The sequence below is a fragment of the Primulina eburnea genome, chromosome 4, assembly GCF_022965805.1.
Source record: "Primulina eburnea isolate SZY01 chromosome 4, ASM2296580v1, whole genome shotgun sequence".
NCBI classification, from domain to species: Eukaryota; Viridiplantae; Streptophyta; class Magnoliopsida; order Lamiales; family Gesneriaceae; genus Primulina; species Primulina eburnea.
Genome location: NC_133104.1, coordinates 41,171,276 through 41,186,107, shown reverse-complemented (window position 1 = coordinate 41,186,107; position 14,832 = coordinate 41,171,276). Strand labels below are relative to the sequence as shown.

At 34.5% G+C, this 14,832-nt stretch overlaps 1 protein-coding gene and 1 long non-coding RNA gene across 3 annotated transcripts; both read right to left on the bottom strand.

Moving 5' to 3' along the window:
* Positions 1-2,178: 2,178 nt before the first annotated feature.
* Positions 2,179-12,671, bottom strand: LOC140829894 (uncharacterized). The gene is made up of 3 exons (XR_012117573.1): positions 12,583-12,671; positions 4,165-4,353; positions 2,179-2,790 (listed from the first exon to the last, which is right to left on the bottom strand). It is a non-coding gene; the product is annotated as an uncharacterized lncRNA (long non-coding RNA).
* Positions 12,672-13,158: 487 nt separating this feature from the next.
* LOC140829007 (uncharacterized) lies at positions 13,159-14,607 on the bottom strand. 2 transcript variants are annotated; one of them, XM_073191939.1, is made up of 3 exons: positions 14,440-14,607; positions 14,240-14,321; positions 13,159-13,843 (listed from the first exon to the last, which is right to left on the bottom strand). In XM_073191939.1, the coding sequence occupies exons 1-3, from the start codon at positions 14,449-14,451 to the stop codon at positions 13,296-13,298; spliced, it is 642 nt and encodes a 213-aa protein (XP_073048040.1). In that variant the 5' UTR covers positions 14,452-14,607; the 3' UTR covers positions 13,159-13,295. The 2 variants fall into 2 exon arrangements, with proteins under 2 accessions (XP_073048040.1, XP_073048041.1); XM_073191940.1 differs by having other exon boundaries at positions 14,459-14,574.
* Positions 14,608-14,832: the final 225 nt, after the last annotated feature.

The window sequence follows — 14,832 nt, the reverse complement described above, 5'->3', positions numbered from 1 at the left end:
ATCCATCTTTTCTACTTCGATCATATAATAATATTATTTGTTGAATTTATGGTCCATTTCATTTGAAGAGATACGAAGAGGTAATGTTTAATTTCGTTGAAAATATTATAATTATATATTAAGAAGTAATTTTAATATAAATAATTTAATTTAATATAAGAATGAGTTAATATTAGTGTACTTAATACTAATGAAATTATAAAGTATTATGTTACGTTTTTAAAATATATTGAAAATAAGTTTTAAAATTTCACGTAATTTTAACCTCCGTAATTTATAATGCAATTAATACTATAATTATACATATAGCATACATAAAATTTCACGTAAATATAAAATCTGTAATTTATATACATATTCTAATTCCAATAAAACAATTAATATTATAATTATTGTAATTGTTGTAGATACAATATTATATCACGTAAATTCAGGGGTGGATCTAGGATTTAGACAACGTTTAGTTTATTTTGCGACGGTTTTCTCAAACATCGTCGCTATATGGCGACGGTTATAAAAAACCGTCGCGGATTTTGCGACGGTTTTCACCACAACCGTCGCTAATCCAAAAAAAAAAGAAGAACCAGGTTCCGAAATCGGGCGGATCAAACATTGTCATTGGCTTTAGCCACTGAGATACATGGACGTATCATTCATTTTGGGGGGGCCATGTATATATATATCTGTTTATATATTTAGTTTAAAAAAAATTAATATACACTAAATTTTTTTTTAAATTTTTTGGGAGGGCCGTGGCCCCCGCTCGCCCTACACTAAATCTGCCCTTGCGTAAATTAAATATAACTATTGTAATTATTGTAAATATAATATTATATCAAGTAAATATAATTATTATAATTAAAATAAGTATATTAATTAATTTTTTTAATTATTATAGATATAATATCATATCACGTAAATTAAATATAATTATTTTAGATATAATATTATATCAAACTATTTTTTAACATCGCGATTAATAATAAAAATATAATATTTAACTAAGTTATCTTTAATCATATAATGTTAGTGAACAAAATTATAATTACATTAATATAATATAAATAATATAAACAAAATATTAAAAAATTAATTAAATTATTTTCGCAGACGTAATTATACGGAACTTGTAATAATATCAACGGACGATGCTAATATATGAGATAAATGACAAGTATTATAAAAAAAAATACACAAAAAATTACTTCTTAATATATAATTATAATATTATCAACGAAATTAAACATTATATCTTCGTATCTCTTCAAATGAAATGGACGATAAAATCAACAAATAATATTAATATATGATCGAAGTAGAAAAGATTGATTTTGCACATATAAATCGAATGAAACAAATAAGTTACGAGAATGAACATGAAGAACAATTATTTTTGGCGATGACGAAAAGAATACCCGCATTTCTACTTGAAGAAAGAAAGCGGGACACGCCTTCTCAGAATCCGTGGCAGGAACTCACGGATTTACTCTAGCGACAGTTTTTTCTTAAACCGTCGCAAAACCGTCGCAAATAGCGACGGTTTTTTATAAACGATCGCTAATAGCGACGAGTTTAGATAAACCGTCGCCGATTTCTCTTATATATTTTTTTAAAAGATCCGTGCCCTACTTTATTTTTGTTTTTTTTAAAAAAATAATAAATATGAATCCGGGACAATAAGTAGTCCCGGATTGCTATATTTTTACAAATCTCCCCAATTTGCTATATTTTTACAATTACTTTATTAATTTGTAATATTTTTTAAAAAAAACCCTACATTTGAATGATTTGATCGCCACACACATGCTTTTCTTCTTAGAATCCTAGTGACGAAACCTATCAAGACTTCCATGAATTTAAGGACATTTTTGGTTAATTTTTTCAATTTTTTTTTTTTGAAATCAGATATATCCTAGCGAGTAAGTCCCATGTGAGACCACATGCTTTTTCTTCTTAGAATCCTAGTGCCGAAACCTATCAAGACTTCCATGAATTTAAGGACATTTTTGGTTAATTTTTTCCATTTTTTTTTTTTTTTGAAATCAGACATATCCTAACGAGTAAGTCCCATGTGAGACCGTATCCATATTCAAAATAAAAATAAGAGATCCGTCTCACAAATACGACCCATGAGACCGTCTCACACAAATTTTTGTCTATCCTAACTTACAATCTCCAACAACCAAATACAATATCTCTGCTAGACCATTCTAAAATCTTATTTTACAACAAGGCTTTTCGTTTCGGGAAGATACGATCGACCATGATCATCATCCGGATCATTAACCAATCGTATCGCTAGAATTGAGTCTGAAAAAATAAAACTATTAAATAAACCAAAACTCGAACAAAGATCCAAACCAATACGAATGGCTAACAACTCAGCCCCTTTTACTGCTCCACTGGAACGCACAGTGCAAGCCTTTGCACCAAGAACAACTCACGAGTGATTTCGAATGATAGCCCCAATTATGCTATATAGGTTCCGTCTGCTATCAAAGCATCCATCCACATCCAATCTCAGATGGTTTTGAATAGGAGGTTGCCACTTCTGAACATCATCAATAGAGAGCCAACCCACTCAAACTCAAAAGGCTTTAGACTGGTAAGAACGAAAATCATCACAACCATGGCGATTTAAAGAGATCTCAATTGTATAGCTTCTGCCTCGTGAATCGGAAATTTCTTGCCAATAGCATTCTCGTCCCAAGATCCCGAAGGAGTAATATAATGAGCCACCTGTAACATTCGGGTCAGAAATAGAATTTAAGTGACTTTTGAAGCCTTTAACTCCCGGTGATTATATCCGGGTGAATCGGGTGAGCAGAGCCGGAGCAATCCACCAGATTTTATAAGATTTTTTGTTTAGGTAAATTAGCAAGATATATATCTGTGAGCTATGACTTCCATTGTGACCTGCAGACAAGGAAATGAACTCGTGAATGAGCGTCGGAGAGATGTCCGGAGTAGCTACTCCGATACTTAAATCAACAGGTGAAGGATAAAAACAATATATGTGAAGATATATGTGAGTGCTCGAAGATATCAAATTTCATAATCCTTTTAAATGAAATATATACATGCTATTTATATGATGGAATATCGTGATTATCTTGTTTTCAGTGCCCACATGCTAAATAAGATAAGGCGGCTACCCATACCCTACCTCTGACAAGTTGTTCGACACGTCAACTCATGTAGTTCTGACAGTAATGTTTGTCAAGTATAAGGTGTCATATACCACTACACTCGAGTGAGTTGCGCTTTTCGAGGTATCCTGCGTATAAAGCATCCCGGGAATATGTATAAGAGCCTCGGCGTGTTGTATCCCGGGGAGAAGTCGTCCCGGGCATTCATCTGCCCGGCTGTTGAAGAAATCATCTTGCACACTGACTCTGATTTGAGTTATATATTTAATATCTCGGGTCATACATGATCCGTACTCTTAGGCATAGTTTGGTACACATGATAGGATAAACATGTGATATATAATATAAGGATAAATTAAGGATAAATAAGATGTAGGATATTATATTTAATGTTTGGTATGATTTTAATAAGAGTGATTAAATTTATATATTAGATTGTAATGACAAAATTAACCTTATCATAATAAATTTTATAATTTCAAAGTTGTTGCTTGAGTTTATATTTTTTATCTGTACATGTGCCGATAGTACTTGCATGATTTATTTATTTTTCCTAATTTTATATATTATATAATATAATAATTAAGCCCTTGATTTTTTGAGTCAAGTCAAATATCAATTTTTAAGGTTAATCGAATGATAATAATAATTTTATTGAGATTTATAAAAATTATTTATATAATTATCTCGAAATCATTTATATAATTATCATATTATATAATATATAAAAATAAATAAAATATTTATTTGATTTTAATTTCTACCTACTAGCATAGATTTATAAAAAATCATTTATAAATTGAGGGTAATTAAGTCATTTGTAGTGTATTTTATCATTTGATTAAAATTATCACATTTTCTATTAGAGATATTTTATCCTTCTAAAAAATTATTTATCAAGGGCCCATGATATTATCATTAAATTTTTAAAAACGTACCAAACATGGGATAAGGAGGATTATTTATCAATCTCTCTCTTATCTCATGTACCAAACTATGCCTTATAGTATATCACCACCCGGAATCCATGGATCTAAGCTCGCCGAAATCTTCCGACCATCCCAACTCTCCAACATAAGCCTTTTACCAATCAAATCTCGATTCCAAAAGATAGATCTCCAAACAAATGAAGTATTTATTATACCCCAATTCAGCTTTCATAATATCAAAATGTTTAAAATGCCTTCCTTTTAAGGGGAAATTGCTCCTAAATCCCTAAACACAAACTTAACTTGTTCCTAACTCCCTAGCCATCAAAAACTCTCTTTTAACTCCCTAAACCTATAAAATTGACAAAACTACCCTTATTCTCTATTTTCTTTTAATTGATCCTCCGCGCTTCAAAAATGGTATCAGAGCATGGTTAATTTATTTCAAACACGAAAATTTTATTATTAGTAGTAATTAAATGTATGAGAAGAAGAATTTCGAAAAAATTATGAATCCGAACTTTAGTTCGAGGAGAATAATTTACAAGAACTATTCCAATATTTTGGAATATACACAAGTTTATCTAACTATTGTTAGATATCAGAAACAGGAGAACAAAGGAAATTTATCTCCTGATGAAAGACAGCAGTGTTTGCAAAACCTTGCATACACAAAAGGTAGACTCTTACAGGCCGAAAAGACCAGATCTTCAATGATCTGTTAAATATGCCAGGGACTACCATCCAGTTCGAAATTGAACTTATTTCCCTAGAAATAATTCAATTAGAACAAGAATTACAGCGAAGTACATGCTTCACTGAACTCAGAACGAAAGGTATACGTTTACAAGGTTTAAAGAACCGTAAAAACATACTTCAAAATCTACTCAGAAGAAATTCTTCAGAGAACAATGGATCTGTATAGACAGAAGATCTACGAAGGGAAGCAACAGCACCCTCAGGTAAAAATTTATGATTCAGAATAATAAATTTCTGGAGATAGTACCAGACTCCTCTAAGCTCTCTCTGGATCTTAGAGAAATACAGAAAACGGTACAAAATTATGGCAATATGCTATATTATGTACCTCAAAAGATTGAAAAGGTCCTAGAGAAACAAGAAGAAATTCTTGAGATCTTAAAGGATATTCAAACAAGAATACAGAAACTAGAACAACAACCAAGTTCTAGTAGAAGAATTTCAGGAGGCTGGTTACCACCATCCTTTGGTACCGAACCTTTGTTACATCAACAAGGGAAGGCCAGAGTGGTGTCAAAACCTTTAACTGAAGAAGAAAAGATGATCAATCTAATCAAGTCTGTCTCAGAAAAGAAATTGATCTGATGACAACTTTAGAAAGGATTGGTTTGGAGGATCTACAAGAGCTTGCGGAATCTTTCGCAAATCTCAAAGTTGTAGATCTAAAGATGAATACAGCAGTAGGTGAAACACCACCTGCAATAACCTGGTCATCTTCTCAGGAACCACCAAGGGAAAGTATGGGATCTCATAATGTAAATATGAGAGAATCTCAGACTGATTTCCATACTGGTGGAGGATCACACCCAGCGGGAACAAGGGCAAGGAGAATCCAAATTCCTCTGTACCAAACACCCTATGGGAAAATTGTTTTAGATCATATACATCCTTACGGGGTTATGCTTAACCTTGATGTATTGGACTTCAAAAACAGAGAAGATCTCATAGACGATTGGACATCTGCTATGAGGATCGCAGCAGGAACACTTGATCTCAACAAAGAAGGATTCATTAAACTTTTGGAAATGAGTCTTATGGGATCAGTAAAAATTGCTTGGGACATGACTTCATCAGACATGAAAGAGTCAGTCCTAGTTGGGGAATCTCTTAGTGAGATCGCTGGAAAGATGGCTACCCTATACAAAGCATACTTTATAGGGGTAGACTATTTCAATAGTCAAGATACAGAGAAGAAGAAAAAATATACTCAAGCTCTGTATAGTCTTGAATTACATGATATATGTTTGGTAGATGAATACATTATGTTATTCACCAAATATAGATGGAATTCGGGAGTCGAAGAAGATATAGCTATGCAGCTTTTCTTCGCAAAAATGCCAAGCCCTTGGAGAGAAATGCTCATAAGGGAATACGTACCTGGTAATCCAGATATATTGGCTAGAAGAGCCTCTTTCCTTAAAGGAAAATTAGCAGAATGGTGTCACATGGCAGCATTACAAAAGAATTACAAACGACTAAGGGGTATCAACAAAAGAACTCCTTTGTGTTGTAAGGAAAATGATCTTCCAACAATTATTGGAAGTAAACCACAGAAGCATAAAAAGAAAAGTTTTAGGACTCATCCTTATGCACGAGTGGAAGAAGTTCTTGGAAACCAAGAACCGTATGGTCTAGACAGAAAGCCAGATCTTATAAATCTGGACAAAGAAGCGGACCATCGAGAAGTAGGATATCATCCCAGGCATCGAGTTCATCTCGAAGCACAGGAAGAACACCTACAAAGAAAACTTTCAGAAGAGCTCACACTCGAGCTAATGAAAGTTTCAAAGATTGTAATTGCTGGACATGTGGAGCAAGAGGTCATATCTCAACCAACTGTCCAGAAAATGAGAAAAGAGGTATTAAACGCTTCGATCCTACTCCGGATATAGAAGATGCAGTTTATTACCAAGATCTCATTCAAGTATACCGATTTGAGGACATTGCCTCAGATGAGAGTATATATGAAGAAGAGGAAGTCTTAAGTCAGGAAGAATCTGATGGAACAGAATCGGAATCTGACTGAAGACGAGGTGTTTCGACACGAAACACATGAAGATTTGTCTGGGTTTTTTAGCCAGACAACAATATCTCATAACATGGTTCAAAGAATCATGAGAGAAAATCCAAGTCTACAGAGATATCAAGGTTTCTCTGCAGGACAGGTAGAAAAGTTCTTAGGAAGTCTTGGCCTAAGAAGCAGAAAGCATCATCTAATCTATAAAGTTTCTAGAAGGGAAATGGCATTCCCAATGGAACTTACAGGAAATAGAATGGAGATGCAGTTAATTCTTCCGAAGAAATAAAGGAGGAATTACAAAAACTCAAGATAGAAGTAGCAAGGACTATGTCCTGGATTCATATAGGAGCAATCCAGATTATGATAAAGGCTACTTTCAAAGAAGGGATAGATTCACCAATTGATATCGCCATATGCGATAAAAGAATGGGGAATCTACAAGATTCAGTACTGGGAACAATCTCAGGAAACCTCTGTGCAGGAAAAATTGTAGGAGTAATCTATCCAAGGATAGCCTACAACCTGGCAGATCGAGATTTCAGCCGAGCCTTGACATTACATCAGAACTTCAAGGAAAAAAGGTTGATGAAAGAAGGCAATAGACCATATTCTATTACCTATCAGATTTCATATGCTCTATCTAATACACATCATTCTGAATTGTTTATTAGAAACGAGTTTATTGAAATCCCTGAGATATTTGGAAAAGTTGCGCAGGCAATTTATCCAGAAAGAATTGAGTTTCCTTTAATACAGGAAACAGATATCCAGATCCAAGACAAACCGATTCTACAGAGAAATCAAAGTCTTAGACTGAAACCAAGAAGACTATCTTTTCAAGGAGATAGAATTACAAGTTACAGATGGGATAAAAAGCCTGTCATAGAAACCCAACAGGAGTTGAAAAGTTTTTCTACAATAGGAAAGCTCAGATGCCCAGAAGGTTGGAAGGAAGTAGAAATAGTATTTGACATTACAAAACAAAGGAATCAATTTCCTTGTAATTCAATATACTATTTGGAACAACCGATGATAGGAACTTATCAAGGACTGATTAATATCGGAGAATTGGAGGTTCATATTCAAGGAATTCCAGGAAAAGAATCATAACGACTGATTCTTGGGCTAGAGTTTCTCGAGGAACATAAACCTTGGAAACGTCTAGAGTATGGAATGGAGTTTATGGCAGAAGATAAAATGTGGAAAATCCAATGACCACAAGTCCATTCTCCATATACATTCCAGTAGGAATGTTGTATGAACAATATAAGGCAGAATACTTTGCTGCATATATTGATTCAGGTGGTGGAATATGTACAGCAAAACGAGGAGTTTTTCCAAATAATTTGGAAGAAGAGTTACCCAAGATTGCTGGAAGAGATTTTTCCAGAAGAATCTTAATCTTATGCAAAGGGATCAAGATGACTGAAATCATGATTGGCGGTGCTGGACAAACACCTTGGTACAAGGTAAAGACACCACCAATTTATTTTCATAATACAGGAGCTGACATATTGTTAGGAAATAATTTCCTACAAATGTTCAAGTCCTATACACAAGAAAATGAGACTAGAAGATTAGTGTTCACAACACCATGTGCTCACAAAATCATAGTCCAGAGACTTAGGGAGGCATTTTACAGAAAATTGCCAATCCAGTTTCGCAGCAAGCGTGGTGATTCAGGAAAACTTCTGAACCAAAAAATGAAGGATTCAAGACGGTTTGGAGAAACAATGCTTCAGTTAAGAGCAGATAAGGAACTCCAACCAGAAGATATAGAATGCCTTAAGATAACTCTACATACAAATGGAATAGAGTTTGAATCTAAGGTATCACTGGAAGATGTCAAGAAGAGGATCAAAGAAAATTATAACGAAGATCCTTTGGCATGGTGGGACAGAAATCAACTCAGGGCTTGCCTTAAGATCAAGGAAGGCAAAGAGTATGAATTTGTCCGTTGTAAACCCATCCCAATGAACATCATTGATCAGAGGGATATGCAGATTATAATCAAGGAACATTTGGACCTTGGATTAATCAAAGCAGGTATGTCACCATATAGCAGTCCAGGTTTTCTGGTAAGAAACCATGGTGAAATTAAACGAGGAAAACCCAGATTGGTTATTAATTATCAAGAAATTAATAAGATTCTGGAGTTTGATGGGTATTTTATACCTAGTAGAGAACACTTGATTAGTTGCATTCGCAATGCCAAGATATTCTCTAAATTTGATTGCAAGTCTGGATTCTATCAGATTCGGATGCAGGAAGAAAGCAAGAAATTCACAGCTTTCTCCACACCTCAAGGACATTATATTTGGGAAGTATTACCAATGGGATTGGCTAACTCACCCCAAATATTTCAAAGAAAGATGGATAATCTTTTCAAAGATTATTTCAAGTTTATGTTTGTTTACATCGACGATGTTTTAATAGCATCCAAAGATATGAATGAACATGTTAAACATTTGGAGATTTTCTCTAATGTTTGCAAGAAAGAAGGACTGGTTTTATCTGAAAAGAAAGCAGTCATTGCTACAAGAAAGATTGAATTCCTCGGAATTGAAATCGATGAGTCAGGAATAATTCTGCAAGAGCACATAGTAGAAAAAGTGCAGAATTTTCCAGAAAATCTCAAAGACAAGAAGCAACTTCAAAGTTTTTTAGGGGTTGTTAATTTTGCAGGGATGTTTATTAAAAACCTAGCAAAACACAGGAAGGTGTTCAGTCCATTATTGAAAAAGGATGCTAGATTTATATGGACAGACGAACACACAAAAGGACTTATCCATTTAAAGAAGGTTTGCAAAAATCTTCCAAAGATGGCTATTCCTCAAGACGAGGATGATCTGGTATTATATACCGATGCCAGTGATCATTGGTGGGCTGCAGTATTAACAAAGCTCACACCAGATGGAGAACAACCATGCAGATATTGTAGTGGGTTATTCTCAGACACAGAAGCCATAAGATGACATATCAACGAAAAGAAATTTTATGCAGTAAAAAGGGCTTTTGAAAAATGGCCGTTATTTTTACTTGCAAAGAAATTCACTTTGAAAGTTGATAACACTCAAGTTAAAGCCTTTTTGAGGAATAGAATTGAGTCTAAACCGGGGAAGGCTAAATTATTACGATGGCAAGCTTTATGTCAAAATTATATTTTTGATATTATGATAATAAAATCTCATGAAAATATTCTTGCAGATTTTTTAACAAGAGATGGACAGCATTGACATTGATGCTATTATCAAGATGCAGAGGCATTTGAGGGAACACCTTGAAATGCTTCAAACCGAGTTCAACAAGTTAGCTGTTAACGCAGAAGTTGCGAGAAGGCTACAACAAGCCTGATAAGAGAATTGTCTCTGATCGAATTACAGGATGTTTACAGGCATATACTCAGTTATGGTCTGTAACGCAAAGGCGTATCCTCCAGGGCATTGAGAGACCACTGGTTTCTCAAATGGAGAGTTTTCGAGTACAGGACTCTATACCTGTAGCGGGGGATTCAAATACCCCTTGCACAAGTGTTAAGTCGGGATCATCACGAGATGAGTCGGCTGAAACAAAAATTGAGACTCCTGATCCTTATCTTGAGTCCTCAAGTCAACCCTTCACCTCGGGGATTGAAGAGGGAGAGATCAACCTTAGGCCTCGTATTGACAAAGGCAAAGCTAAGGTTGGTACTAATGAAGGTGTAATTTCTCCATTTCAGGTTTATCAGCAGAATTGGGAGAAATTAAAAACACGAATTGGCATTAACCCAGCTACAAATAGGGTTGATGTTTCAGGAAAATATCCAAGGGTATGGATGAAACCTAATTCATATCCTAAGGAGGTTAAAGCTTGGTATGAATTTGGGGCTCTTGCCTCAGTTTATACTACATCACCCAGCTTTCCGGAAATCTCAGGTTTACCAAAGTGGATCCAGGAAGCTGTTCACGAGACTTGGGCAAACAATGATTATTTGTCCAGAGGAGATGTTTTGGAGCTATACTTTTTTAGTGCAGCACCAGAACCAGCAGGGAAAGGTTCTCACGAAGCCTTTCATTTCATCAAGCTAAGGAGGCCGGATACAAATGTCCAAAAATTTATCAAGGATCCTCCAACAGAAGAAACACCCCTGGTTGCTTCAATCACTGAAGATGACATTTCTACCAGAAGAGCTTGGGGTTTATGGGTCTGTCTTACTGAGATGGACAAAGTCAAGTTTCCGTTCAAATTCTACAATCATTCAGTGAACGGATCATTCCTGTTGAATACCATGACAGGAAAAACAACAAGTTTCGCAGAAGATTTATTTGAAAAGAAAAGAAATCTCTTGTGGAACAGCAAGCTACCGGCAAGCAAAGAGACTCGCCGAAAGTTCTGTAATATGGCTCACATAGGAAGATGGTCGGAGAACATCTGCTCTGAATGCCAAATACAGAAAGAACCAGAGTTCGGTAAAGGTTTCAAACCAAGATCTGATCGGAAACATTTTACCGAAGCAAAGACAAGTGGGGAAGGACCACATGCACATTTTCCTCGAGGATACAAAAAACCGAAGATTCCTCGACAAAATTAAAAAGGACATGTGACCCTCCATTACAAAAAGCAGGACCACTACCATGTGAGTGGTAGAATCAAGACAACCACTAATTAGTGGTAAAGGACAAATGGACCACCAATAACAAGTGGTGGATGACTCAGCAAGCATTGGATACCAATCTAAAAGGAATCCAATGAATAAAAGTAAATTAACTGGTCCCGAAAATTCATCCATAAATAAGGACAGAAAGGAAACCAGCTAACACACCAGAATCAAAACTTAAAAATGTATCGTGTATATTTGAAATTTTTGAAAAGAAGAATAACATACAAGAGGAAAGAGGCAGAAGCACTGAAATGGTTAGTAAATCATTTCAAAGAGTATAAAAAAGATGAGATTACTGCCGATATCCTGGAAACTCATCGTCAGTGGTATCTAAAAGAGATAAAAGAGGATGAGAAGTTGATGTCAAGATTAATAATCTAGACAGGGACCCCTCAACCACCAAATGGTCCCCAATGCAAGCTGTAAAGGCTTATGAAGATTTGAAATCCGAAGTTCAAATCCGAAGGAGCCTTCTATAAATAAGGCAGGAAGAAGGAAGTGAAGATCATCAAATATTTTCTCCATTTCTTTCATACAAGGTTGTAATATTTTCTTTCAAGTTTTATGTGTGTTAAGAGTTCAGCTACGATAAGTAGCTAAACAAGTTTCTCCTCCTCTACAGGAGGTTACTATGTAATAAATAAATGTTTGTGTTTGAATAAAAGAGATCTTTGCTCTTAGCCCCTATCATGTATTATTTTCAAAAATTGATCTTTTGCTGTACGCTCTAAGGTAGGAAACGAATTAGAGCTGTGCTAAGTATTGCTGAAGGAATCTGCTTAGTAACCATCGGTTGCGATCGTGTGGTTGGACTGTGAGGAGCAGTTCGTAAAAAACGGTGGATATAACCCGGTGGTACTCTCTAGTCAAAAAGGTAAAAGATTCAATTTATTTTACGGAAGCATGATGGGCCTTTTACTACAAAAAAGAAATCAATTATTTAAAATAAATATTTAAGGGCAAACTTGGAAATTTGAGGGATATGGGGAGTTGAAACAAAGTTTTAATGGGGTAGGGAGTAAAGAGGAGGTTGAGAATGGAAATAGGGAGTTTTTGACAATTTCCCCTCCTTTTAATTAGGACCACCTTGGCCTTCAAAGAATTAGGAATTGAATGCTTTGCCAAAATATATAACATTTTGTAGTTCAATAATTTTATTAATAATGAGAATTAATTACAATAGTTATTTCTATAATAAAAATATACTAAATTGATAATTATAATGATAATAATAATTATAAAAATATTAATTAAATAAAAAATAATGATAATAATAATTATAAAAAATATTAATTAAATAAAAAATATAAAGAAATATAAAAAAAATTGGATGATAATATAATTAATTATTAGAAAAAATTATTAATAATAAATAATTCAAAACAATTATTTTGATTGTTTTTGTTTTAAATATATAATCAAATAATTAATAAAATAATATAGACAATGACAATAATAATAAATTAATAATATAATATTAATCATAAAATAATAAAGAATATAATATTCTTATTAAAATTTTTTACTAATTCAATAAAAATTAAAACTTTATTATTAATATAAACTGGGAAAAAAAAATATTATTTAAGTGGTGATGTTTATGTATAATATTTATATATAAATATTATAAGAAAGACAAAAAAAAATTTTCAACACAGAATGGCAACTAAAATTAAGATTTTATTAGATATTAATTCACGGAAATTAATACATAAATACTCAATTGTAATCGAAACATAGAGTACATAATTTTTCGCAAATTCACCGACAATAATATGTAAAATTAATAATTAATAGCCTCACATAATGGAGCAAGCCGAAGGGTTTTCTTCACTAAAGTAGGCGTCACCCCTGCTAAAATTGAGGCCCCTACTGCCATACTGATTCGGGTACCCGTATCCATAATCAACGTTGTAACTCGGTTGTGGCGGCGTCGGAACTCCGTACCCACTGTACCACGGCACCCCGCCACCAAATCCGTCGTAACTCGGTCCGTAGTAAGCCATCGGGGGAAGAACCGGTGGAATTCCAGTCGCCGGTTCAGGCGGAGGTGCAGGCTTTGCAGCCGGTTCTGGGTTCTTTGCTTTCGGAGCTTCTTTGGGCTTTACGGGCTTTACAACAGCGGGCTTCGGATTTTCGGGCTCCACCACAACCACTTTCGGCATCCCGGCTTCTTTCTTATCGGGCTTCTTCTTCTTTTCGGGATTTGCGAGCTCTTTGATTTCAATGCTTTCGATGACTTTACCGCCTCTGGAACTTAACTTGTCCCGGATTTTCTCCGGGCTGCAGCACACCACAGTTACTGTAACTGTGTTCAGCTTTTCATCGTACACCTGGTTCCGAATTTCTCTTGTCCAAAATTTCACAATAGCGTAAAACAACTCAGGTTCATATTTTCAAGAAGCTTAGCCGGTATCAAAGAACACCGGTAGATCAACGACTTGAACTGATCGAAAATCGATTTGCAATTGGAATTTGAACTTTTTTAAAATAATATATGAACAAATCTGTAATCTTTTTTCTCATCTAATCAGAAAATTGCGAATTCAACATAAAAAATAAAAATAAAAATAAAAAAATTAGCAGACTCATGGAGAACATTAATGGCGGCCGCCGACAAATCCAGAATTTTGATGAAACTATTAAATCCATGGAGATCTCCGATTGGATTATCATCTTTTATCAGATATCAATATTATATTTAATTTTGCGTCAGAAATAAGGTGCGCAATACTATACTTACGGGGAAATTCGCAGAGGATTTTCTTGATCTCCTTGTAGCAGCGAGGGCACTGGAGATCAACCCTGAGTTCCATCATTGTCACCTGTATCATCCATTAATGGACAAAAATTCATTCAACTTGTAAATCCAAAATCAATATTCAATTAATTATTATATTATACAAGAAAAACAAGCATTGTGGGGGGTAAAAACTTGCATACCTTTTCTCCCATGGCCGACTATCTATCTGAAGTATCCTAGAACTGACAGAGACTTCTGCGGACACGGAGAAAATAGGTGCGAGCGATGAAATAAAACTCGGTAATAATACGAACAAAATGAAAAAAGAGATGATAAAAGTTAGAAAATAAAGTAGTGTTGCACGAACACGTTCGCATATTGCACAAAAATTCATATGATATCGACCCATCTGTTCGAATTATGTCACGAAAAAAAATCCGCAACTTATTTAAAAACTATTATATATTAAAAAGAAGGAACATAATTCAGAGCTTCGCTTTCAAGAGCCGAATTATATGAGTCCATGACTAAGAAATTGTGAGTCAACTTGTAGGAATTTATTATTATTTGTAAACACAATAAATTGACGTGCA

Coding starts and splice junctions, on each gene's coding strand:
- LOC140829007 (XM_073191939.1), bottom strand. Junction 13,844..14,239: donor AATCCTCTGCGAATTTCCCC/GTAAGTATAGTA, acceptor TTTGGACAAGAG/AAATTCGGAACCAGGTGTAC.